This window comes from Ambystoma mexicanum, chromosome 1q, assembly GCF_040938575.1.
Source record: "Ambystoma mexicanum isolate Mex_15411 chromosome 1q, UKY_AmexF1_1, whole genome shotgun sequence".
Classification (NCBI taxonomy): Eukaryota; Metazoa; Chordata; class Amphibia; order Caudata; family Ambystomatidae; genus Ambystoma; species Ambystoma mexicanum.
In genome coordinates, this window is record NC_090922.1 from 812,582,731 (window position 1) to 812,607,407 (window position 24,677).

A 24,677-nucleotide genomic window follows, 5' to 3' on the forward strand; every position below is an offset into this window, starting at 1 on the left:
ACACATAGCCTGTGCGAACCGAAACTAGTACTAGCATTTCTATCGATTTTAATTTTGTTGTATAATGGCAACAATACAGCCCTACTAGTACGAGCCAGAGTATTCTGAGGCGGAATTAGTTGAAAGAAAAAGATGCGGAAACGATGGGGCATTGGATGACAGTTGGGAGGACGAATCACCGGATCATGAGCCTGAGCCTAGTTGCATGGACGACGTCTCCACCTGGTGCACCTGAAATCGGTGCGAGGTCATGCCTACCAAGGAGGAGAACTGCTGTTGGTGAGAAAACTCTTGATGGTTGGCCTACATATCGGAAGATGAGACACGGCCGCTATGCGTTACCCAGCTGCATGCCTTTAGGGCAGCCTGCCTCACAAGGTCCGTTTTGAGGATTATTATGGTGCTTATGCACGAACTTCGCGCAACAGTTAGTGTACTCTAGATCTGATGTAACTTAGGAAACCTAACATGTTAGGTTTGTCTCCTATATTATCGTAACTTTGATCTATCACTTCCAAATAAATGTAGTCTGGCAACTCAATACATCTCTTGCGAATTGGGGAAATCATTCTGGTCATCTTATATGTCTTTCACGTACAACCATGAAACAATATTTCTCTGTCCCCTAAACATTATGGATTGCATGGGTGTTCACTTTTGTAATGTGTCTACACTTTAATGCCCAAGTCGATCCCTGAAGTCACATTTGTACTGGCAACTATGCCATAGGATACACGATTGCATTTTCAACTAAGGTTTGTACACTTATCATGTTCATTTAAATACAGTTTGTATGTTTCTCTTCCACAGGTGGTATAGGCTAGTGGCCTATCGTGCGTTTATATGGTGGCTTGATGGGAGGCTTGGATACCGCGTTCGACGAGTAATACCCGCCTGTGTCGTTGGTGCCATTCGAGCCAAATTCCCCAGTGACAGCGGTCAGTACAGGGGATTTTGCCACACTGTGCTGCAACCTGAAGTATACAAATTGTAGTACATTTATGCCATCAACATTAGCAAAAAAATAAAATAAAAATCATCTATTATGAATAGCTGTTTAACTTTTTCATTGAATCAAGTACACGCTCACTTGTCCTGGCAGGGCTGGCAGGGTGGGAACGGCCAAGGTACCAAACACCATGTACACTTCAAAGGTATCTTCTGCACAGGGGCCATTGTACACATGGCCTCCCCAGACCCAGTGTCTCTGGGCAGGCTCCCATGAAGCAGGCCGCGCCCCTGCAATCCACATAAGTGTGCCTCCATTCAGCAGTGTTCCGGCCTTTTCTGCATGCCCCATGCCCCTCCATTATCAATGGCAGTTCGCACCTGTGGCCTCTTTGTCAACTTTTTGTTGTTGCAAGAAGTGCCTGTTGGGGGAAGCCATACAGTGTAACTCTGTGTATTCCCGCTTCCGGCTTTAGGGCCGCTCTTGTGGTTCATTCACTGATCAGGGCATGGGAGGGTCAGATGGATATCAGCAGGAAAAAAAATGCTAACTAACAAACTTGGCATGAAAGAACTAATTACTGTAAGCAAAACACTGCATGAAAGGGTGCTATTGGTGTGAAATAGATGCATTCCGACCGTTATTTTTATGGGGGCATATGTTAGGGGTCGTTGCTTTCGGATGCCTTATCAATAGGGCTGATCTTTGATTTGCGGGCTTTGGAGTCTTACATTTTCAAACACAGTGGGGACAGGTATTAGTGTTACCAAAATATATGACCACTCTAGATTAGGTATATGGTAGGTGAATTTGAGGTGGTGCGGGGGTAGGGTCTGCTGACCAGATGGGTTCAAAGGAAACCACAGCCTCACAGGGAGGGGTTGGAGACGAGATGAGTAAGTCAGCAGAGATGGATGGTGTACTAATGTTGAAGAAGGCACTGGGTGTAAAATTCTTGGATGAGCACAGTTTGTCAAGGCTCGATAATCGCGACTTGCAAAAATGAATAGCTGCATTTCCGTGAGAACAGGACACGCAATGAGCTGACAACGGTGGTGGGGGCTGGCTGTGCGAAGCGCTGGCAGAGGGAGAGTGAACAGTTCGCCAGAGGGGCAGAGGAAAAAGAAGGCGGTATGAAGGACACAAATGGAGTTCAAAGTATACGCATTAGCACAGCGTTAATACGCTTATATGAAACATGGGTGTTGCAAATAGGTGTTTTAGCGGTGGAGATGTCTCCCACTTTAGCTTATACGTCATTTGCCAGGTATGATAATGGCACAGGGGGGTGGGATATACCGCAACTCCTCGAACATTTGTTAGTGCACGGGAAGGTCATTGGAGATGGAAGGGCACTTGGATTTATGACTTGTCAGTGTCTCACATTATCCGCAGAGCACATTCCCCCGCGAAACCAGGGCACACGCAGATGTGACAATGGGGAGTAAAATAACTGGAACTGTTGTCAGAAAATAACTAAATCACTATCAATGTAGAAGAGTAAAATAGTATTCACGGTAGCGCGGCATTGGTGGATGCCAGCAAACAATTTGTTTGTTTCTCGAAAAATATTTAAATTTCCACGTTAGTCGGCAGGCAGGGCTAATCACTCCCATGGGAGTTAAGGTCACTGCGCTTGAAGTTGCTTGTGGCCTGTTCACACCGACACATTGTGTGCAGTATGTTATTGATTTATGGCTTTTCTTCACCAAAAGGAAAGTTAGCATGGGCTCTCTTATGAAGGTTCAATTGTTGTTCGTCCTTGGAAGAAAGGGAGTATTCGCTTTGGAATGAATGACGGGAGGTGTGTAATACCCGCAACAATGATAATATTCACCATTTCAAAACTGGAAAAAGTAACATGTAATTTCATTTTATGAAACCCGTTGATCTGAGCGGACACCCTGCGTTACGCAAAGAGTATGGAAATACCAAATATAATGTACGTTTTACTGTGGATGAGTTCATAGACGAACAAGTGAAAGTTTCATTTTCTGACCGTTATTGCTGGATTACATTGTATTGGGTTGTTGGTTGGGGCAGATTGTGACAACACGCAAACACAACATGTATGTATTTGTCTTTGTCCGGGACACATGGGTAGTCCAGCACCGAAATGCATGTAGTCACGTCTGGGTTCCCCCACGTTGCACCAATGCAAAGTTTGTTGCTAATATTCTGTTAAAATGCCATCTAATTGTTGTTCTAATTCTTCCGTCACCTTCTGCATCCCCATCCCATTGCGAGCTAAACATATTCCACAGCACTAACCTCTCAAGCACATTGTGTACTCAAACTTTCTGCAAGGTTTTCTCTGTGTTTCCATTGCTTCTGGTTTGTGTTCATCATTAGTTTTCACACGGTGCAGAATTAATGGTTAAATGGATAAATTAGAATAAAGGACAGTTATTGAGACAAATTTGTGTTACATTTTTTACACAGATACATCGTACCATTCTGTGAATGTCATCGTTTCCAGATACCAATTGATGGCTTCTTCAGCAGACAGTGGCATACACACCTAAATTGCTGGCTAACCATCACGCTGTTGTGGGATGATCACCCCGGGCCGATATGCCCTTTTGCGGTACCAGCAACCAGGAGCAACCTGATATCGTTTACGGTGGTCTAGCAAGAACCTGATACTGAAGCCTTGTGATTCATGGTGCGTCCAATGCACTTCTTCCACAGAAATGAACACTGTGTGCCTCATGATAAATAATTGATATTAGAAAAAAAAGACATTAACATTTTGGTTCAATAGGGAAATTGACTGATGTTCTCAGAGAGTTTATTGTGAAATAAAAGCACATTATAAATTGCAGAGTATTAGTGTTACCTTTAAAAATAGTGTTTTCTATTCCGATTTGTGACGCACTGTTCTGTGAGAGGATGTGTGTGTTGATATTCTGGGTTCTGCATCAACTAACGTTAAGAAGTACGTGATGGCTGGGCGCGTTTGGCGAGTTTGGCTATGCTGCCCACTGACATCATGAAAATAGGTGGAGAATATCGATTGGAATAGTGATGTCAGCTACAGGGGCGGGGGATATGAATTAGTGCCGCAGTGGCAGTTCAATTTACGGCGATGCTGCAGTGGATAAGATAAGCACAAGATTAGCACAAGATGGCCGTACCTGGCTTCCTGATTTCGCATTTGTAAAAGTGCGGAAAACTATGGTAAGGTGCATAGGAAATGTTTTTACGATCGTTCACAGTATGCTTAAAACCACATGCCCGAACGCTCGGGACAATAAAAATTTTAAGAGCAGTATTCCTTTAACTATCCACTGAAAAGTGGCAGGCGCATGCTTCAATCCGATAGGCATCACAGTGAACTGATAATGTCCTTCTGGGGTTAAGAATGCTGACCTCTCTCTTGCTCCATCTGTCAAGCCGACCTGCCAATACCCCATTGTGAGATCAAAGGTACTCATGTACTTGGCAGCCCCAAGCTTGTCAATGAGCTCATCTGCCAGAGGAATGGGCTGAGCATCTGTCTTAGTGACTGAATTGAGCCCCCTGTAGTCCACACAAAAGTGAACTTCAGTCTTCCCACCACTGGTCTTTTTAGGGACCAGTACCACTAAGCTAGCCCAGAGGCTCTGGGATGGCTCTATCACTCCAAGGGACAGCATCTTGGAAACGTCCTCCATGATGGTGTCCCTGACTTTATCGGACATCCGGTTAATCCTACTCTTCACCGGCTTACTGTCTCCAGAGTCCACATCATGGGTGCATCAATCTGCATGACCTGGAGCCAGAGAGAACAGACCGGAAAACTGTCCGAGTAAACAGAGACAGTCTGTCAGTTGCTGTGCTGACAGGTCCGTTGCAAGGGTAACACCTTCAACTGACCCATCTGTGGCTTCAGTGTACAAGAGGTCTGGGAGGGGATCGGTCTCCTCCTCAGTCTCTCCATCAGTCACTAATGCCATGATCGAGTCATACCGGCTTCATTGGGGTTTAAGCCAGTTGACGTGAAAGACCCTGCACATCTGTCTAGGTCCATTCACATCAATGAGATAGTTCACCTCACTGATCTTTTCTAGCACACAGTAAATCCCAGTCCATTTGTCCTGAAGGGCACTGGGTTTGACAGGCTCCATAATCAACACCCACTGGCCTGGAGAATAGACTCACTGTGGCATTCTGGTCGTGCCAGTGCTTAATCCGTTCCTTACTGGCCTTTCAGTGTTTTGTTTACTGTTCATGTGCTTTAACATTCTAGACCGAAGGCCAAGTACATAGTCCACCTCATCTTGTGTAGGGGAGGACGGCTTGCTTTTTTCACTAGACTGTGGGGGACTTCATACAGAGTGTACAAACAGAAGCTCAATGGGGCTAAACCCTACTCTGTTCTGCGGCACCTCCCTGTGGACCAACAGAAAGCATGGCAGAAGAATATCCCACTTTCTCCTCAGGTGCTCTTCCAAGCCACCTATCATGTCTTTCAGGGTCTTGTTGAACTGCTCAACAAACCCATTGGTCTATGGATGGAAGGATGTAAAGAACCGGTAAGTGACTCCACACTCTTCCCACATAGCTTTCATATATGCTGATATAAGGTTTGATCCCTTGTCAGAAATGACTTCCTTGGGGAATTGAACACAGGAGAAAATCCCAATCAGAGCATTCACAACCACAGGAGCTTTGATGCTCCTCAGAGGGACAGCCTCAGAGTATCTTGGCGCGTGATCTACCACCACCAAGATATATCTGTTCCCTGAGCTGGTTTGAGGATCCAAATGACCCACAATACCCATGCCTAGTCTCTCGAAAGGCTGCCCAAGACCGGGTAGTGGAATTAAGGGGGCCTTTGTGGCACCACCTGACTTGCCAGACGCTTGACAAGTCGGGCAGGACCAAACAAATTCCTTAACCTTTACGACAAACTGCGGCCAGTAAAAGTTTGCAGATAACGGGTCTGATGTCTTAGTCACTCCAAAGTGACCCGCTAAGGGAATTTGGTGAGCTCAATCCAAAACGAACTTTCTGTGGCATTGGGGAATCACCAACCTCCTGGTGCCCTTGCCTTCCAAGTCTTTTAGCTCACTGTACAGGAGTCCATCCTCCCAGTACACTTTGAACAGGCCAGGGGCCTTGCCATTAGACTGCTCCTCCACCTGCTTCTGCAGACCCACCAGAGGCGGACACTCTTTCTGGGCTGTGATATAACTTTCACTTTCCTCAGTCGCATTCGCCATGCTAACATGCCGACAACTCTTGATTTCATTAGCCTCTTATGGGAAGTTTAAGGAAGCGATTTTGCCAGACAAGTCAAATCCTACCTAAGGTAAGCTGTCTGCCTTCTTATATAATATTAACTACGTGGTTTGCAATATTATCCAAACGCGTTGTTCCCCTCGTCAGAACCACTTAGTCAAGCGAAGGAACTTTGTATCTTTTGCAAACATTACTGTGCACCATTATGGGCAACAAAACTGTACCCTCTATAATTTAAATCTGTGGGCTTTTTCAAATACAAATATTAGATGTGATAGCTCACTTAACCTAACCACTACATTAAGTAGCCAATTCTTTACTGTTTGTTTCTGGTGTTTGGCTCAACTTTGACTTTTAAAAGGTCGGCAAAAAGCACTTACCATATTGCACTTCATTGACAGGGCGTCTACACCGACAAGCAGGACAGACCCCAGCAACTGATGTTGAGCCCTTATATGTGGTTCTCTATCCGCCAAATAAAACCCGAATGCGCATCCATGCCACGAAAGGGTAAGTCTGATTACTCTTTCACACATTAAATTGTGTGCAAACCAATTTTTATCACGTTGCCAACACATCACATTCAATAACTACATGCTTCTCTTTTCTCCTAATTCTTGTAACCAAAATGTAATTATCATTTTTTTGAAACTCTTTAAATATTTTCATTTAGTCACTTGTTCTTTTCATTCTTTTTATTTTTCTTTCATCCACTCTAGAAACAATTCTGTACTTTTAAAGAATCTTTGGAAATTGCTAACAAGTTGGAAATCTATTAGCATTTTAAATTATAAACCATCCATCCATTTCCACCTGATGAGCCACCATTCTACCAGCTGGTGAAACACATGTAGAGGACCAGGAAATCAAAGCTATATCTAAAACCCAAATCTGGACATAAATGAACTGCATTTGAAATATATTTAAATAAACTTAAAAATCATTCTTTACAAAGAACAAGTGACTTTTGCTTGGATACCAACCCAGTTTGGTTCGATCATAGCTGTTTTTATCTCGCAACCTCTTTCCATCAATATACTGGCCTGGCCGTACCCACTGCTGGGTGACAGTAGTGATGCTAGTCACGGTGTCTTAGACTGCAGGAGTTGTGTGTCCATTGATATACACATGTTTTAGATAGAGTTGAGTATTATTGGAAACTGGGGTCTCTTCTGGAGACCTGGTATCGTTCCCACTCAGTGTAACCAATCCACATTCACCCACCCCATGGCCTAGTGGGAAGTCCTCCTCTAAGATGCCCACACTAATGATGGCCTCTTCCACAAGTCCAACATTCACTATGGCTTGCTTGGGTATGGCCCTTACAAGCATGATTCCCTTTCCTATGGCCCAGCTCCCTACACACGAAACAACCTTTGGGTGGTGAGAATACAGGTGTCCCTGTGTTAGGGGTGCCTGCGCTCTTCTTTTTGGTGTGCCCAGCTGAACTAGAGTTTGGTGGTTTCCCTTCATTCTTTTGGGGACCTGACTTCGAATAGGATTGGGTTGGACCTTTGTCCTTCCCATCCTTGTTTACTTTTTTGTCTGCCGATTTCTCTTCTGGTTTAGGTGTGCTCGCCTGAGCCTTTTTCTGGACATGAGTACTCACAAAACTGTCAGGAGCCTTTGCAAGCTCCATAGGGTCTGTGATAGTCTTGTCCACAAGATGCTGGTGTAGGTCAATCTCACAATTCTGCAATACATGCTCACACGCAATCAAATTGTACATACCTTTAAATGTTTCAACTTTGTTACCAGTCACCCACTCACTCAGATATTTCATCGACAAGTGTGTGAATGCTTCAAATGTCTGCCCACTTTTCTTTCCGAGCTCCCGGAAACTCTTGAGATACTGTTTTGGGGTTTTACAGAACTTCCGGAGGAGGGCTGTCTTCATGCTCTCATAAACGAGCCTTTCCTCAGGAGTTAACTGAAGAATTGCATCAGTCCCTGGAGTCGGTAAACAACTCATCAGGGCTGCACCCCACAGTACCTCGTCCACCTCTTATAGCTGGGAAGCCAGCTTGAGTGCTTCAAACCAGTCAAAGATATCCTTTCCCACTTCAGAAGTCTGCACTAAGTCTTTGGGGATGTGCCGCCGGGTCTTATCCAGAGGCACTCTGGTTTGAACCACTACTGTTGCTTTCGCTAAGAGGTAGATCAGTTGGCCTCCTTCTTCTCTTCAAGCACCAGCTTGCACAGCTCTATGGTGACCTTGTCTCGCTGTGTCTGTTCCTCTAGCGCTCATCTCCACTCCTCAAGCAGGAGCATTCTAGCCGCTACCTCATTAACAGCCGGAACAATTACTGGGCCACTTAGAGACTGTGCTGAGGCTTTGTATCTGCAGGGTGCCGCACTAGCCCCTGTCCTCCCTGACACTCTTGAATATTGAGAAACCACACTTGCCCCCCGGCGGAATGATTGGTGAGAAACACTGCTCATGTGGACGTGCTCGTCATTTTCTGCCTCCGGAAGGTCTTGGCTGTTCGGGTACACAGGGCCAAGCCCATCCCCTGGGGTCTTCTCCCCAACCACCCTGCATCTACCCAAGCTTGGTGGCTGGTCAGCAAATCAGGTTTATTGACCTTAGTGCTGTGGGGAAGACCCCTCTCTTGACAGAACACGCACAGGACATCCTTTGTCCTGCCTTTTACAGTCTTCATGTCAAGATCCATGACTATTACTAATACCTAGCAGTGACTAAACGTTGCCTGCAACAGTACTTTTATCGTTAGGTGACTAAGCTGTGCGCAAGGCTCCAACTGATCCGACTGCTTGCACCAATGTGAAGAATCAATTTCCGGGGCACCAGTGGTGCAGGGATGAATATTGGTTTCTAAACCAGCAATCGGCACCACACCTCTAGTACACCAGAAGGGATCCCAAGAAATTGGAAAAGGAGGTTTATAATGTACTTGTGTTTCCAATCTGTTTGTATTCCTTCTGGCAGAGGCGTTGCTAGGGGGTGGCTAAGGGGGCTATAGCCCCTGATCTTTTGGTTGCAGCCCCGGATAGAATCTCAGGAGCTACAACCAAAAGGCTAGCTAGCCCTGAGTCCCGACAGTTCTGACATCAGCGTAGCCCCGGGTCTTTTCCAGACCTAGAAACACCCCTGCCTTCTGGTGCACTAGAGGTGTGGGGCTGATTGATAGTTTAGAAACCAACGATATTCATCCCTGAACCAATGGTGCCCCGGAAGTTGATTTGTCACAGATACTATTATGATATCAAATTATGTAGCTGTATGATTGTGAATTCCTAGTAGCCACCATGCCACAACCAGGCATGGCTTATATTTACAGTTTAACACAGCAGGCTGACTCGGATTAACAATTATTGTAATATGAATCAGAGGTGCCGACAATTACGAAGCTACCTCTGCAGCTATCAAAAATGCACATGTGACCTTTGAACCTGCCCTGCGGCCACCGCAGGGATGGTGCTGGGGATGTCACAAGACTATCTCAGCAAAGGCACATGAGTGTACTAAAACTTTGGCATGGAGCATTATGAAAGCGGTTTCCGGTTAGCAGACCTTGCTTTCGGAAGCAGAATTCAAAGATAATTTTCTATATAAAAATAAAAAAAGCTAAGGCATTCACACCCTCACAGATGGCATTCCGACACACCAATGAAAATTGTTCTTGATTTAGGTTTGCTATTCTTAGACAAGAACAAAGTTGTCACACCCTTCAGGTCCACACCACTATAATAAATATCTATCACGATATTCCCTCTTCCCCATCCCCACCCCGAGCCCAAACGCACCCCGTGGAGAGAGCTCTCTCCGAACAGAACGCTGCTTTGTGTGATGAGACGTAGCACTCCTGGCATGGGCGCTCGAGCATGCGGTGCCATCCTGTACGACCCGCTCTTTCTCCCTCTGTCCCCTTCAGGCTGCATGTCACGTTTGTCAGAGACAGTGCCCCCCGCCTTCCCATGGTGACATTCAGAGTCGAGAGAGCGTCGGCCTGCTGCTCCGGTCCTGGAGATAGCAGCGCCTGACCCGGCCCTGTTCCCTCCCCTACTACCCAGGCACGCCTGGGCTCTGGCAGTGACGGTGCCATGCTGGAGCCGCAGCATCCTACTCGAGCGGCACTCTGCCCGGCCCAGCAAGACAGGTAGGGCCTTGCTGTGTTGTCATGTGAGTCAATGTGTGGTGCCACGCGCACCCTGTGAGCCTAATAACCACTATGCGGTGCCGGGGCCATTGCGTGGCTCTCTGCCCCTGGGCTGCCCACAGACAGCGCTGTAATGCAGCACACTAGACCCGGGCATGTAGAGCATCCATAGAAAGGCGTCTCGTGCCCCGCGTGATAATGCGGCCGTGTCTCTGCTCTGCTGCCATCTAAGGGACCAGAGGCTGGCAATCCTGAATGCCAATCGTGTATACACCGGAGTCAGGCGGGAAACAGAGTACAGGAGGGGGCGGGGTGAAGAAGGGGGAATCTGGGCGGATGACACCCGGAGAAAGAGCGAAGGAGGCGCGAGGTGGGAAGAAAGGGGCGATGGATAAAGAGACGGGCGCTTAGAGGAGAGAGTGAGCACATAGGAGTGTTGATGAAAGGAGAAGAGAGGAGAATAGGGGCGAAGAGGAAAACATGACATAACGGGAGCAATGAAAGCAGGGGCAATCGTAGAAGAGGGATGGGCTGTCTGGGCACACGGGATACCAGTAGTAGAGGGCTGAGCTGCCTGGGCACACGGGATACCAGTAGAAGAGGGATGGGCTGCCTGGGCACAAGAGATAAAGACTGCGACAGTCAACGAATGGGGGAGAGAAGGAACAATGAGCCGAGGGAAGGTTGGAGAACGAGAGACCCACGAGGCGAGGTGGAGAGACAGGAGAGCCAATGGGAGAGGAGAGATGAAAGATAGTAAAGGCGACAAGACCCCGGCGGGACGGGGTCAAAGGATGGAAAAGGCAGAGCCAAGATGCCGCAAGAGGGGATGCTAAACGGCCACGGGAAAGAGAGGACTGGCGAAGAGTGGGGGCAGGGGGGATTAAACGAGTCGTGGGATGGGTGAATGCGGCTGGAGGAAGAGACAGGCAGGCACAGTGAAAGCATGGACGTGGGCAGCAGGAGGGAGAAGATGCGACGGGCGGGAGATGGGAGGCGGGGCGTCACCTGACAGCACTTATCCGCCGCCGCCGGAGTCTATAAATAGTACAAGAGAGGAGGAGGGGAGCAGGGGCCGGTCATCCTGGCGCTACACTGGGATGCCCGCTCTCTGGGGCGCCGCTGCTGGCGGGCCTGGGGGGCGGAACCAGGGTCTCTGGGGGCGGGCACCTTCTGATATAGCTTTCATTTGCCAAGCGCATCTCAGGGGTTCTTTTATCACACACCTTGGGGTATGGGGGGCGCTTAATTCTCACTATTACAGAGCTCTACCTGTGTGTGACCTGAGGTTGCAGGTCTGAATACAGGCCAGGCCAATTCAGCCATTCATCCTCAGGGGCGGAGCCAGCCCCAACATTTGGGCACGGGTGAACGCCGGGGTGGGGGGGTGGCTGGATGGCAGTTTTGAAAACTTAGTGAGACGGGACATTAAACCTATTCCACTATTGATCCACCCCCCTTGCCTCTCTCCTCAAGCCCAGGAGGCTGAGTAGATATCACAGCTTCCTTTGCCCCAGTAGAGGCACCTTTCACCCCAACTCCTCAGAGGCATAGCCACGATTGTGTAACAAGCGGGGCCCTGAGCTGATGTAGTAGGGCCCACACAAAGAAGAACCCGCAGAAGGAAGGGGGCTTGTTCTGCCCCCAGTCAACTGCCCAGAAGTGACAGAGTGCAGTGAGAGAAAGCAAATCAATCAAGGGGGAGTTGTCCCCTTGAGAAAAGTTTTTAAATAATGGGTTAAAATAGTGAATTTTACAGTACACCTTCTGTGATAAATTAGGTAAAAAGTCACACAATTTATAATCAGTATTGTAGGGTAAGACAAAAAATCCATGAGATGCCAAGCTACCAACAATGCACAGGAGCATTTTCAAACACACTTCCATAATGCCTTTGCCCACTATAGGATAGTACTCTGCAAGTGTAAAAACATGTTCATATTGATTTTGCCCAACAAATGCCCTTTCTGGTGCACTTATAAATGACACTATTGCCACATAAGAATATACTCAAGTTTGTTTTGTCCATAATGCCAGTAATGGTACTGTAACAAAACATATTTATGCTGGCTATGGCAATACATATCAGTCTCCCCATTCGAGAACATCCCCCTGCCTTTATGGCAGTATAATAAAGCCATGCCACAGTAAGAAAACCTATCCCCTACTCCCCCGTATTTGCTCCCTAGCAGCAGGAACAAATGTCATGCCACAGTAAAAAATCATTGTCTTGTTGGCTGCACAAACGCCCCCACCCCAATGTAAGAACACTTATGTTGCCTTTGGCCTTAACACCAGCACTAAACTGCACTGCCAAAGTAAGAAAACATGCTCTTCCTGGCTAGCTGGTAAGATAGCTCAGCAGGCTGAGTGCTCGCTTTTGCAATCTGTGTGTAATTCACGAGTTACAAAGCCAACTCAGCCTTTCGTTCTTTAAAGCTCGATAAATTAATGCAAACTTTGGTTGGGTGATTTTTTTTATGTACATATGTTCTCTGTACAGCGCTTTGGTGAAAGCACTATATAACATATTCATTACGCAAATCCCCCCATATAAGAACACTAAAATTGCACTTACCATGTTATATTCCCCCATGTAGGAATATTTATGGTGTCTTTCATCTTAACAGAAGAAGTATGTGATTTAATGGAGACAGAAAGTCTGTTCTCACCACAAACTTCAATGGAGACCATGCACTTTGATCAAGAGTCACATAGAGCTCAATTAACCAGAGAGAAACTTTGATCCACAACAGACAGGAAGATGGGTGGGACTTAGTAGTACATGTTGTCACCCCTTACCTTTCCTGTTGCAAAGCACTGTGGTTTTGACCTCACGCATAACAGACAATTGCTGGTGGGGACCCAGGATTGGTTCCTTAAGGTAGGCTTAGCCTGTACCTATCACAGGAGCCCATTTGTCTTTAAAAGAGGGTTGAGCTCCTCTTTTGGCAGATCATCTGACAACATCCTTGAGCAGGAGCTTTCTACCGGCTACTTCATTAACAGCCGGTTCAATTACTGGGCCACTCAGAGACTGTTCTGGGGCCTGGGACTTGCGGGTTCCTGCACTGGCCCCTGTCCTCCCTGAAACTCTTGAGTGTTGAGAAACCACAACTGCTCCCGGCGGCATGATTGGAGCAAAACACGGCTCATGCCATCGTCATCGTCATTTTCATCCTCCGGAAGGTCTTGTCCCTTCGTGTACGCAGGGCCAGCCCATCCCCTGGGGCCTTCTCCCCAACCACCCTCGCTTCTACCCAAGCTTGGTGGCTGGTCAGCAACTCAGGTTTATTAACCACAGTGCTGTGAGGATGTCCCCTCTCTTACATAACATGTACAGCACATCCTTTGTCCTGCCTTTTACAGTCTACATGTCAAGATCCATGACTATTACTAATACCTAGCAGTGACTAAGCGTTGCCTGCAGCAGTACCTTTATCGTTGGGTGACTAAGCTGTGAGCAAAGCTCCAACTGATCCGCCCGCTTGCCACCAATGTAACAAATCAACTTCCGGGGAACCAGTGGTCCAGGGATTAATATTGGTTTCTAAACCATCAATCATCCCCACACCTCCAGTACACCAGAAGGGATCCGAAGAAATTGGACACGGAGATTTATAATTGACATGGTTTTCCAATCTGTCCAGATCCCTTCTGGTGTAGTGAACAGAGAGTGTGTCAGCGGAAACAAAATTCAAGTTAAAGTGGTGACCGGCAATGGGTTGGGGAGAGAGGGGGACCCGAAATTCGGAATCACAGATCAGGCCATATAAACCAAACAATAATTGAAAAACATGAATATTTTATTTAAATTTCATTTGTTTAAAACATGCATATTAAATTTTAAATTTTGTTACAAGCTCATCTCTAAATAGCAGCATATTGTTGTAGAATAAAGTGCATAGTGAAACAAAGTGCCAATATAAAACCAGACTGAAAATTCAGTCAGTATTAACTTCATGTTGCCAAGCAGTCTGAACCTCAAGTCGGCTGAAGAGGGTCACCCGGCTGGTGGTCAGAGGCTATGGCCACATTTAACAATGTAGAGAAAACCACAAAAATATATGGACAAGGCAATAGTAGTTCCTAATTAGAAAAAGGGGTGCCATACGTCGACTACTGTACTGTCATGACCTACTATATACACTAGGTCTGACATATACACAGGAAGTAGTTTCGATGGTGCGGAGCATCTAAGCTGTTTCACGGTTGATGCCCATCTTCTTCAGGACGGCGCACTCCCGTTGGAATATTTGCCACTTGAGGGTTTTAATGTAGCAATAAGGCAATAATACATACAGGAATACTGAATTATGCAAACTGAATCCATAATTTTACCTAAAAGAACCAAACAAAAAAGAGGGAAAAACAAATAATAAACAGTAAATACATAATCAAAACAACACCGAGGATACATTGTGTATCGACCTGCAAAACTAAATCAAATCAAGAAAACAGAGGGTGTACTAGAGGTGTGGGGCTGATTGATGGTTTAGAAACCGATATTCATCCCTGAACCATGGGTGCCCTGGAAGTTGATTCTTCACAGATACTATTACGATATGAATTATGTAGCTGTGTGACCCTAGTAGCCACCATGCCACAACCAGGCATGGCTTATATTTACAGCTTAACACACCAGGCTGTCTAGGATTAACAATTATTGTAATATGAATCAGAGGTGCCGACAATTAAAAAGCTACCTCTGCCTTTGTATCTTTGTGTTCCAGCAGCTGTCGAAAATGCACCTGTGACCTTTGAACCTGCCCTGCGGCTACCGCAGGTATGGTGCTGGGGATTTCACAAGACTATTTTAGCACATGATTGCTCTAAAACTTCGGCATGGCATTATGAAAGGGGGTTCTGGTTAGCAGACCTTGCTTTCCGGAAACAGAATTAAAGGATCATTTTCTAAATAAAAATAAAAAGCTAAGGCTTTCACACCCTCAGAGATGGCATTCTGACACACCAGTGAAAACTGTTCTTGATTTAGGCTTGCTATTCTTAGACAAAGAACAACATTTGCACACCCTTCAGGTCCACACCACTATAATAAATGTCTACCACTCTATTCCCTCTTCCCTTAGTATCATGTTATATTCCCCCGTGTAAGAATATTTCTGGTGTCTTTGACCTTAACACCAGTAAAAAAAAGGCAAGTCAAAATAAGAAACATGCCCTCCCCTATGTAAGAACACTCATCATGTTGGCTTTGCCCTTAATGTGAGTACAACATTCCATGCAACAGAAAAACCCAGACAGGCCAGCCCCACTGTAGTACACCATCACATCAGTTAATTCAAGTTGGCGTTCCGTTGCCCAAAAATGGCAGTAAAACATGCCATGGTCCTGTCAACATGTTATAAACATTTTATGAACAAAACAGTAACATATTAAAACACGCTTTACAAACAACCTCCACCTGAAACACTTGCAGCTATGAACCTCTGTCCCGCCCACACGTTTTTCAGTCACCTGTGCCCCTCTCACCCTGTCTACATCTCAGCAGGTAAAGGGTATGCCCCATCTTGCTGACAATAGCCCCCATGTCCTCCAATCAGAAGCTCTTGCCTTCCTGTCATTCAGGAAAGGTTTATCGTCAGCCAAACACCTAAAGAAATATTATTGAGGGGAAAACATTGTATGAATTATACTTATTAAAATGTCCTAGCTTTATGGGAAGAAACTTATTTTTAAGACTGAGATTGAATGTATTGTCTACTGAGGACATTTTAAATAATAGATCAAAGGTTAATTATAAGTCATGTCAATTTTGCAACAGTAACTAACATAGGCAGTCGGGTACTGTTCTCCCCCCACCCTGAAATGCATAGATCACCCCTCTGTAGCCCCACTTTGGCTGAATAACTCAGGGCAGACTAAATCCTCTTATCATGGCATAACAAGGTCACAAGGTCACTGTTGTATTCCTACATATTTCCCACCATAAATTCAAACCAACACATTAATATCTTTAATAACTTTAATAACCCAGACGATCAGCAGCACCTTTTTGCTAATTCTTCTTCCTCGTCCGCACCCCACTTTTCCATTTTCTTTTTCTTTATTTACAGTCAGCTCTTTTTAATCCTTCAAATTATTTACTGAGGGGAACAATTGTACGAGCTCCCATTATACTTATTGAAATGCCCTAGCTTTTCCGGAAGCAACTTATTTTTAAGACTGAGATTTATGTATTGCATACTGAGGGCACTTTAAATAATAGATCAAATGTTAGTTATAAGTCACGTTATTTTTGCAACAGTAACTATACTGAGCAATTATTTCCTTTGTTGTGTGGAATGCTCTGTTTTAGAAATGAAAGAATTCATTGGTTCAAAAACTTCGGACATGATCTGAAGAGAACAAATAAGATGGCTTCCTGAAGCCGAATCCTGGCAGACAATAAAATGATCTACAATATATTTAGTTAAAAAGATTGTACTCGATTTTAAATAATACATTTAGATTAATGCTGGATTTATTATTAGTACCCGGTGAGGGCTCAATCAGAATGAAATAAGCATTCTGATTGGCCCCCGCCGGGGCATTACCTGACCTGGAATCCCTCAGCCGGGATTGCACAGCAATTGTTCCCAGCGGGGGGCGTGACAGCCCCTCAGCAAATAAGAAGGCTCGAAGCGGGGCTATCCTCACTCCGAGCCTCCACACGGCTGAGAAGCTGCCTTCGCCCCACCCCCCAGGGATTCAGGTATGTGTTTTTTTTTATTGCTTTTGTTCACCCTTTCCTCACACCTCACCGCCCTCCCCACCCCACTTACCTTTTGCCTCCTTTGTCCACAGCTGGCGGCGTGGCAGCCTCCAGCTGTGTAGAGGCTCAGACATACTCCACACGGCTGCAGGCTGCCTTCGTCCCCCGCTGGGGATTCAGGTACGTCTATTTTTTTTCCTTTTCCCTCCCTCTCCTCTGTCCTCCCAACCCTACTTACCTTCTTCTCTGTCGTCTTTCCAGAGCGAACACGCTGGGAACACTTCTGTTCCCAGTGCGTCCGCTCCCGATGGCCACCATGGAAAGGGAAAAGGGACTCCCTTTCCTGTGGCCATTTTCTTGGTCATTTTTTTATTTCATTTTTCTCACTCCCGAAACACTGCAGCGTTTCGGGACTAAAATAACTGCTTTTAGTACCCCGGTCATGCAGATCCTGCGGGCCGGGGTACTAATAGCAATATGCCCCGCTTGCTTCGCTCGGGCCTATAACTGTGGGCCCTGTGTCATTACCTGACTCAGTAATGCCCCCGCCGCTCAGGGCATATTGCTTAATTAATGTTTGGTTTCTAAGTATTGTTTTATTTTGGGTCTTTGTTTAATAGTTGTTTTGTGTAAGGTTGAACATTTATAACTTTTGGACAATTAAAAATGCTCAACCAAGGTTTAGACAAAAGGATGCAAGAACATTCATAGAGCTTCCTTTTTTCCTTCCGGGACGTCCTTTCTGCTATTGAACTTGATGCGCTGAACCCGTCCTCCTTGTTGGCAGAGTGGGATATTTCCAAAGTCTTAGTATTCATTTTTATCAACGCAATTGCGGCATTAAGAGACCAGCTTTTCTGTGGAACCTGCAGATCCATCTGAGTTGTGTCGCCCAACCTCAGTCTTAATGTTTTAAAGTCATATACTAATGCTTGGGGCAACTCGCTAATTGTCAGTCACCTTCCTCCAAAAGGTGTTGCCTTTGATGTATTCCCACAGCACATGCTCTAAGCCAGCAGCGGACTTAGCATACGGGTGACCAAAGGCAACCGGGCCATGCTGTTTCCTGGTCTGGCATCTTCCCATCTCGTCACACCAACCAGTACACACACACCCTACTCCCTCTTTGCTGGCAGTCAGGCACATTGGAATAACAAAGAGCAACTTTAGTGCTTGATCACAGAGCCCGGGTAAACATTTGTCAGGGCTTGTGGAGGCCCATTTCAATATGATTGGGGCCCCCTTGCCTACCACTAGGCAGTCTGTGGCACCCTTGGGTTGCTTAAATAAGAATGGATACAAAGGAATGTGCCTTTTAATCTTACGGGGGAGGCAGGCAGAAGGAAGCTGAAACACTAAACTACCACTGAAAAGATAGTAATTACTCTGTCATCAAGGTGTTAACTCAGATGAAACTAGAGTAAAAGGCAAAGAGGTGTAAACACTGCTGGATGCTATCAAAGGCAATCTGTAACCTGCTGCCAAGTACACATTTAATAAAGTCTTCAGTTAAGGCATTGGTATTCAAACTAAGGGGCCCGAAAGGAGGTCCATGGGGGCCCAAACTCTTTAAAATAAGATACATGTTTTCAATATAAAAATGAATGAAGGTGACTGCTTTTAATAGAAAATATAAGCAATAGGAAATCTGCTTATGTTTTAAAGAGCCTGGCCTACCCCCACTGAACATCCTTTGGGTCAGATAGGGGGTACCAACGCCTAGGTAGGGAGGGGGGGCTCCGAATTATTTTTCTCCAGTTTATTGTGGGGAGATGCTCGGTATGAAAAGGTTTGAATACCACAGAGTTAAGGTGACAGCAGCCAGAGAAGGACATCCTCTAACATTTACACAAGGCAATGCACATTTAATGCCATTAAAGAAATATGTTGCTGTGTAGTAAGACATCCAAATTAGGGGCAGCTGAGTGGCCCAACCCCTCCCTGAGGCTCTTGCACACATACACAGCACAACAAATTCCCAATACTCTAGGACTGTTAGGCATACAAGCTACTAATATGTTCTAGTTTTCAAAAGATATGCAGAACTCTAATTTGCACAATATGGGTTGACATGATGAATAGCAACATTGTAGTAAATAACGTTATAAGCAGTGACATCAGTCTTCAATACTCTATGATACCTTTTGTAAATACATTAAAGATGTTTTAACGTGTAAACCAAGAGAATAATAAGCTGTGCAAAATAAAAATATTCACTATTATAAATATACAACTCAACAGTTTAGTAAACCATGAGGGTGTTTCTTCATAGCACAAATTGCAATCTAAATCAGTTCAGTGACGCCCAATGTCAGCAGATCAAGCAAAATATCTACAGGCCGATTCATGGAATTAATGTGCACTGAAAATATCGGCGCAAGCGTGCGAAAACGTGCGATTCGCAGTGAAAGAGCGAAAATCGCAGTGCAAGTGCGAATATCGCAGGGAAACCAGCACACATCTATTCATGGAAGTCCGTGCGCGAGTAAAATCTGGGATGTGCGCTGAAAAAGTGCGCGGCGCACGCCGCGCATAGGTCATCTAACGGCGTGCGCTAAGGCCACAGCGAAAGCGCACATAGCGGGGCGCACATAACAAAAGTAGGCGGAACACGGGGTGTGACACGCGGAATGGGGAACAACTTGTGAAAATGTGGGCGTCACGGGGGAAGTACAGGAGGCAAGTGCGCGGAACGCCCACACACTCGCCTACAACACGTATTCATGGAATCGAATAGGGCAAAACAGCGCACGGGCAAAGACGCGCACAGGCCTAAACACGTCCGCCACACGAAGGAAGGCGGTCGCGTCCCTGCGCATGAAAAAAAGTGCGCCAAAATGTGCGCCCATAAAAAGCAGGTATATACAGCTCTGATGAATGTCCCATACTGTGGCCCCCTAGGACGTGCAAAGGGGTGCGCAACAAACACGGACACCCGCTGCGTGAAAAATAGCATGTGTGTGTATTTCAGGGGTGTGCAGGAAGTACGACACGCGATTCGCCCTGGGGGAGCGGGGTACGTGTATTTCAGGGGTTCGCGTGAAGTTTCACAGGCGATAGTCCTTGTGCGAGCGGGGTACATGTATTTCAGGGGTGCGCGGGAAGTATCACACGCGATAGGCCTTGGGCGAGCGGGGTACGTGTAAATCTGTGGTTCGCGGGAAGTATCACACGCGATTGGGCCTGGGTAAGTGGGGTACGTGTAATTCAAGGGGTGCGCGGGAAGTTTAACACGCGATTGGCCTGGGTACGTGTATTTCAGGGGTGCGCAGGAAGTTTCACACGCGAGTGGGCCTGGGTGACCGGGGTACGTGTATTACTGGGGTGCGCAGGAAGTCTTACACGCTCGCCTACAACACGTATTCATGGAATCGAACGGGCCTAAGGCATGCGCCAAAAAAGACACGCCAATCCGGAAACACGTACGCCAGCAGGAAGCAGGCGTACGTTGACCCACGCAGCATAAAAGTGCGCGCAAACAACAAACAAGCTCAGACACCAGGATGAATATACCGTTCCTAGCAGCAGTGGCAGTGGGATACCGCAGGAGGAGGAGGAGGATAGTCCGGGCCAGAATTTTTACACCCAGAACCAGCCTTTTTGGGATGCCTGATGACCAGGTGTATGGGAGGTACAGGTTTCCACCTCACATAATACTCGACCTGGTCAGTGAGTGGGAGGATGACCTCACATCACCCACCCTCTGCTCCCAAGCACTCAGCCCCCTGGAGAAGGTCCTTAATGTACTGCACTTCTTGGCCACTGGATCATTTCAGCGGACAAGTGCCATAGTGGGGGGGTGTCACAGGCCACGCAGTCACGCTGCCTACACCAGGTCTTGGCCATCATCACTGCATGCCCATCAGTCCGCAGGCACATATACCTGCCCAGAACACCTGCAGAAAGGCAGGCTGCCGCCCAGGATTTCTATGGGGTGACACAATTCCCCAAAGTGCCAGGTGCCATTGATTGCACCCATGTGGCTCTACGTCCCCCCAGGGCATCTGAGCACATCTATAGAAACCGCAAGCACTGGCATTCCATCAACGTCCAGGTAGTATGTGATGCCAAGGGAATCATCACCTCAGTATATGCCAACTATAAAGGCTCCACCCACGACAGTTTCATTTACAGAATGTCAACCCTAAACCGGGACCTAGAAGCTGGGCGGCATGGCGATACATGGCTGCTTGGTGAGTATAAATGCCACTGCACATGCATGCATGTCAGATACTGAGTAATGTCACAACCCCACTAATGATACCCATCACCACCTCACCAGGGGACAGTACCTACCCTCTGAGCACCCACATGATGACGCCAATTCGGAACCACACCACCCCAGGTAAGATACAACACAGCCCACATTGCAACCCGGGGCATAGTGGAGTGCACATTCGGAGTGCTCAAGTCACGCTTTCGCTCCCTTGACAGTTCTGGCGGGCAGCTGTTATACGCTCCCCCAGTAGTGTACAGGATCATAGTGGCAGCATGTGTCCTGCACAACATTGCAACACGCCGGGGCCTGGCCGTGGACATGGTGGTGCCCCCACATCCCAAACCACATGCACGCCCGCTGCGCATGGGAGGGGAAAGGGCACGGGGTGAGGCAGTCCGTACGCAGCTGGTGGCTAATTACTTTACCTAAAATCACACCCCTGTGGAGTGCACACAGCCCTGGCACATACCAGCTGACAATCAATGATGATGAGTCAAGTGACAGTCAACTGTCACTACCATACCAGCCTGAGATTGTTCACCTGGAAGGGTCCCATTGTGTGCATCCCTATCTACACAAACACCACCAATGCTGTGTCATCAAAAGACGCACTTCTATGCTTCTAAAATCCGCCACCCAACACACCATGGCATGTCATGCTATGTGAGAGCAAACAAAGTAATCCCCAAAACATGACACAAGTGTCACAAAGTACAGTGTCCCTAATGGAAACTGGCCACACACAATATGCTCCCATCAATGTAGAACTAACAACACACATGACCAAAAACTTACCACAATACAATGCAGCTACCCAACCCCAAACATAGCATAAACATGACAGTACAAAGTTAAAGGATACGTAGTCTTACAACCTGATTATGCCAGCACATCAACCACTTCCAACTGTACAGTGTTGGTGCCACGCAAATCTGTAAGTGCACTGCTTACAACATGAACTCCATCTCTGAAGTAGACGGCCTTGTGAAGACATGAGGAATGAACCTGCAAATTAGGAGGGAGACATGGATGCACAAGCACACATCAATACAACATGCAGTGTACAATACAACAACAATATGCACTAGGAATGTATACACAGCATTGACTACAGACTGCCCACACATGTCATGGGAGTCCAACGTCACTGTGTAAGTCACTGTCACTTGGGCACACCCTTTGCAAGCCCATGGAAACGGGAAGCAGGAGGGGTGTGTGTCTCACGAACCCAAGCATCTAATCCAAACTCCGGACAAGCCTGCATGTGCCCAGCCGGAATACAGTGGATGCCCATGGGGGCCACACAAGGCAACACACTGTAACAAAAAATCAAAAATCAAAAATGGCCATGTGAGGGCCAGGGGGGTGGGGGAGGCCACTAAGGAGGTCCGAGGACAGGGTGCACACCAACAGCCACCTGTGTGGATGCTGGGAAAAAGAAACACCTCCATGGGCTCATGGCCTGCACGACTACGCTATCGTGGGAGATTCAGATTCGCTGTGGTCGCTCTTCTCACTTTGTGCTGCTGCCGCCACAGGAGGTGGTGGTGCTATGGGAGGCAGCCCACGCAAGGCCCTAGTCTGGTCCTCCATGGCAGCAAGCATGCGGGTGTGGAAGGTCTCGTTCTGGAGGATTATAGTGCAGAGATCCCCATGCACCACCTGACGTGATGCCCGGACCTCCTCCTGAGTTGCCTGCATCTCAGCTGAGAGCGTACGTGTGAGCCGCTCCAGCTGCTGTTCTATCCTTGTGTGAGTGGAAGCCTAAAGGTCAACAAGAGTCTGCCTGAGGTGATGGACTTCTACCCTCAGGGCTTCCCTGTGGCCCCGGGACTCCATAGAAATGGCTTCCCGCAGAGTGTCCAGGGCCGCCCGTCTGTCCCTGTTGGACGCCAACATGTCCTCCCTGAGTGATTGGCAAATGGAGTCTGTTGCCTGCTGTAGTTGCTCCATCTGCCTTTCTGGGGGGACAATGGAAGTGGCCACCCTCTCCATTGCTTGAGCCATCATCTCAGATGATGCTGCCTGTTGGTTTGCCATACCGTATATGGATTGCTCCCATACGGTATTGCCTGGTGGCATACGGCCACAGCGTTGGCGGGCACCACACCTGTCTGGGGCAAGGCGAACTGCGCCTTGCTGTGTTGGCACTGCCTGAGGCTGCAAGACTGCATTTCCCCTCTGATCTGCTGGCCCAGGAACAGCATCAGATGTTGTGGAGTGTGGCCCTGCATCCGTAACCACCAAAGGCGGACCTACCAACACTGACATCCCCATAGTGGGCTCTACCCCTGGTGCAGGTGGGTAGGACAGAACAGAATCCCTTCCAGAAACACTTACCTGCGATGGCACATAGGTCTCATCATCCGAATCAACACCTGAATAGAGGTCTGGGGAGGTGCACCCAGAGACACCCCTGGAGAGAATGGTCTGCAGCAAGAGAGGGTTCTCCCCCACCACCACACCACGTCCCCCACTGGTGCCCGGTCGTGCCTGAGATCCCTCCTGGGTCTGCACCATCTCCTCAGCCTCAACAGCACCAAATGCATCATCCCCTGCAAAAACATGAAAGACAAAAAATGGAAACAGGCATTAGCACCATGGCACACAATTAGGCCTGACAAGCTACAGAACCAGTACTTGATTGACACGTGTCCCACATGACTAAAACCCTCCCATGCATGCACTGTCACTGAGTTTGAAGGGGAGGCAAATGGCAGACACTGATGACACCAAGATGGAAGAGCAACACATGAGCTGCATGCTGGCTAGCAGTGCCATCACACATTGGCCTGTGAGTGGCATGTCCAATCCACATACATGACACATGCCATCACACAGATGGCATGTACCATAGGCATGTCACATATGTGACAATAGGGCTGAGAAATGTGTAGTAAAAGTGGGGGAATTGAAACAATCAGCCTGAATGAAAACTTAAAAATACGGAACAATGTTGTTGCAAGATGCCACTTCAAGGGCAACTGGCGTGATGTAGCACAAAATGTCTACTGTGGGCGGAAGGGATACTGTAATACCCAAATCCAGGGGCACAGAATGTTTTGGGTGAAGCACATGGGTGACCCAAACCACTCAGGCACACACACCCTCACCTGGCACTCAATCAGAACCCCTCACACACACAACATACACATGGATCACACACACATGCATGTGCACTCACCGGACAATGCCTCGTAATCTGGCAGTTCTCCCACACCTTGGATCTGTTCCTCTGTGATGTAGGTCCCAGCAACATACTCATGTAGAGTGAGTTCAATGTCCTCTGCTGGAGACCCACCTCCAGTCACCAGAGTAGCGGCATTACTTGAGGCCAGCTTTTTCTTTGCCCTGCATTTAAGGTCATTCCAGCGCTTGTAGCAATCATTAGCTGTGCGACTCACAATTCCAAGGGGACTTATGATGTCTGCGACGGTCTGCCAGTGT

At 47.2% G+C, this 24,677-nt stretch overlaps 1 protein-coding gene across 1 annotated transcript in view; it reads left to right on the forward strand.

Moving 5' to 3' along the window:
- The first annotated feature begins 9,935 nt into the window (after positions 1–9,935).
- RGS8 (regulator of G protein signaling 8) overlaps positions 9,936–24,677 on the forward strand; it is a 343,646-nt gene continuing 328,904 nt past the window's right edge. Inside the window, exon 1 of the mRNA XM_069641418.1 lies at positions 9,936–10,296. Coding sequence (XP_069497519.1) covers positions 10,241–10,296 — 56 coding nt within the window. The 5' untranslated portion in view covers positions 9,936–10,240. The remainder of the gene's footprint in view (positions 10,297–24,677) is intronic.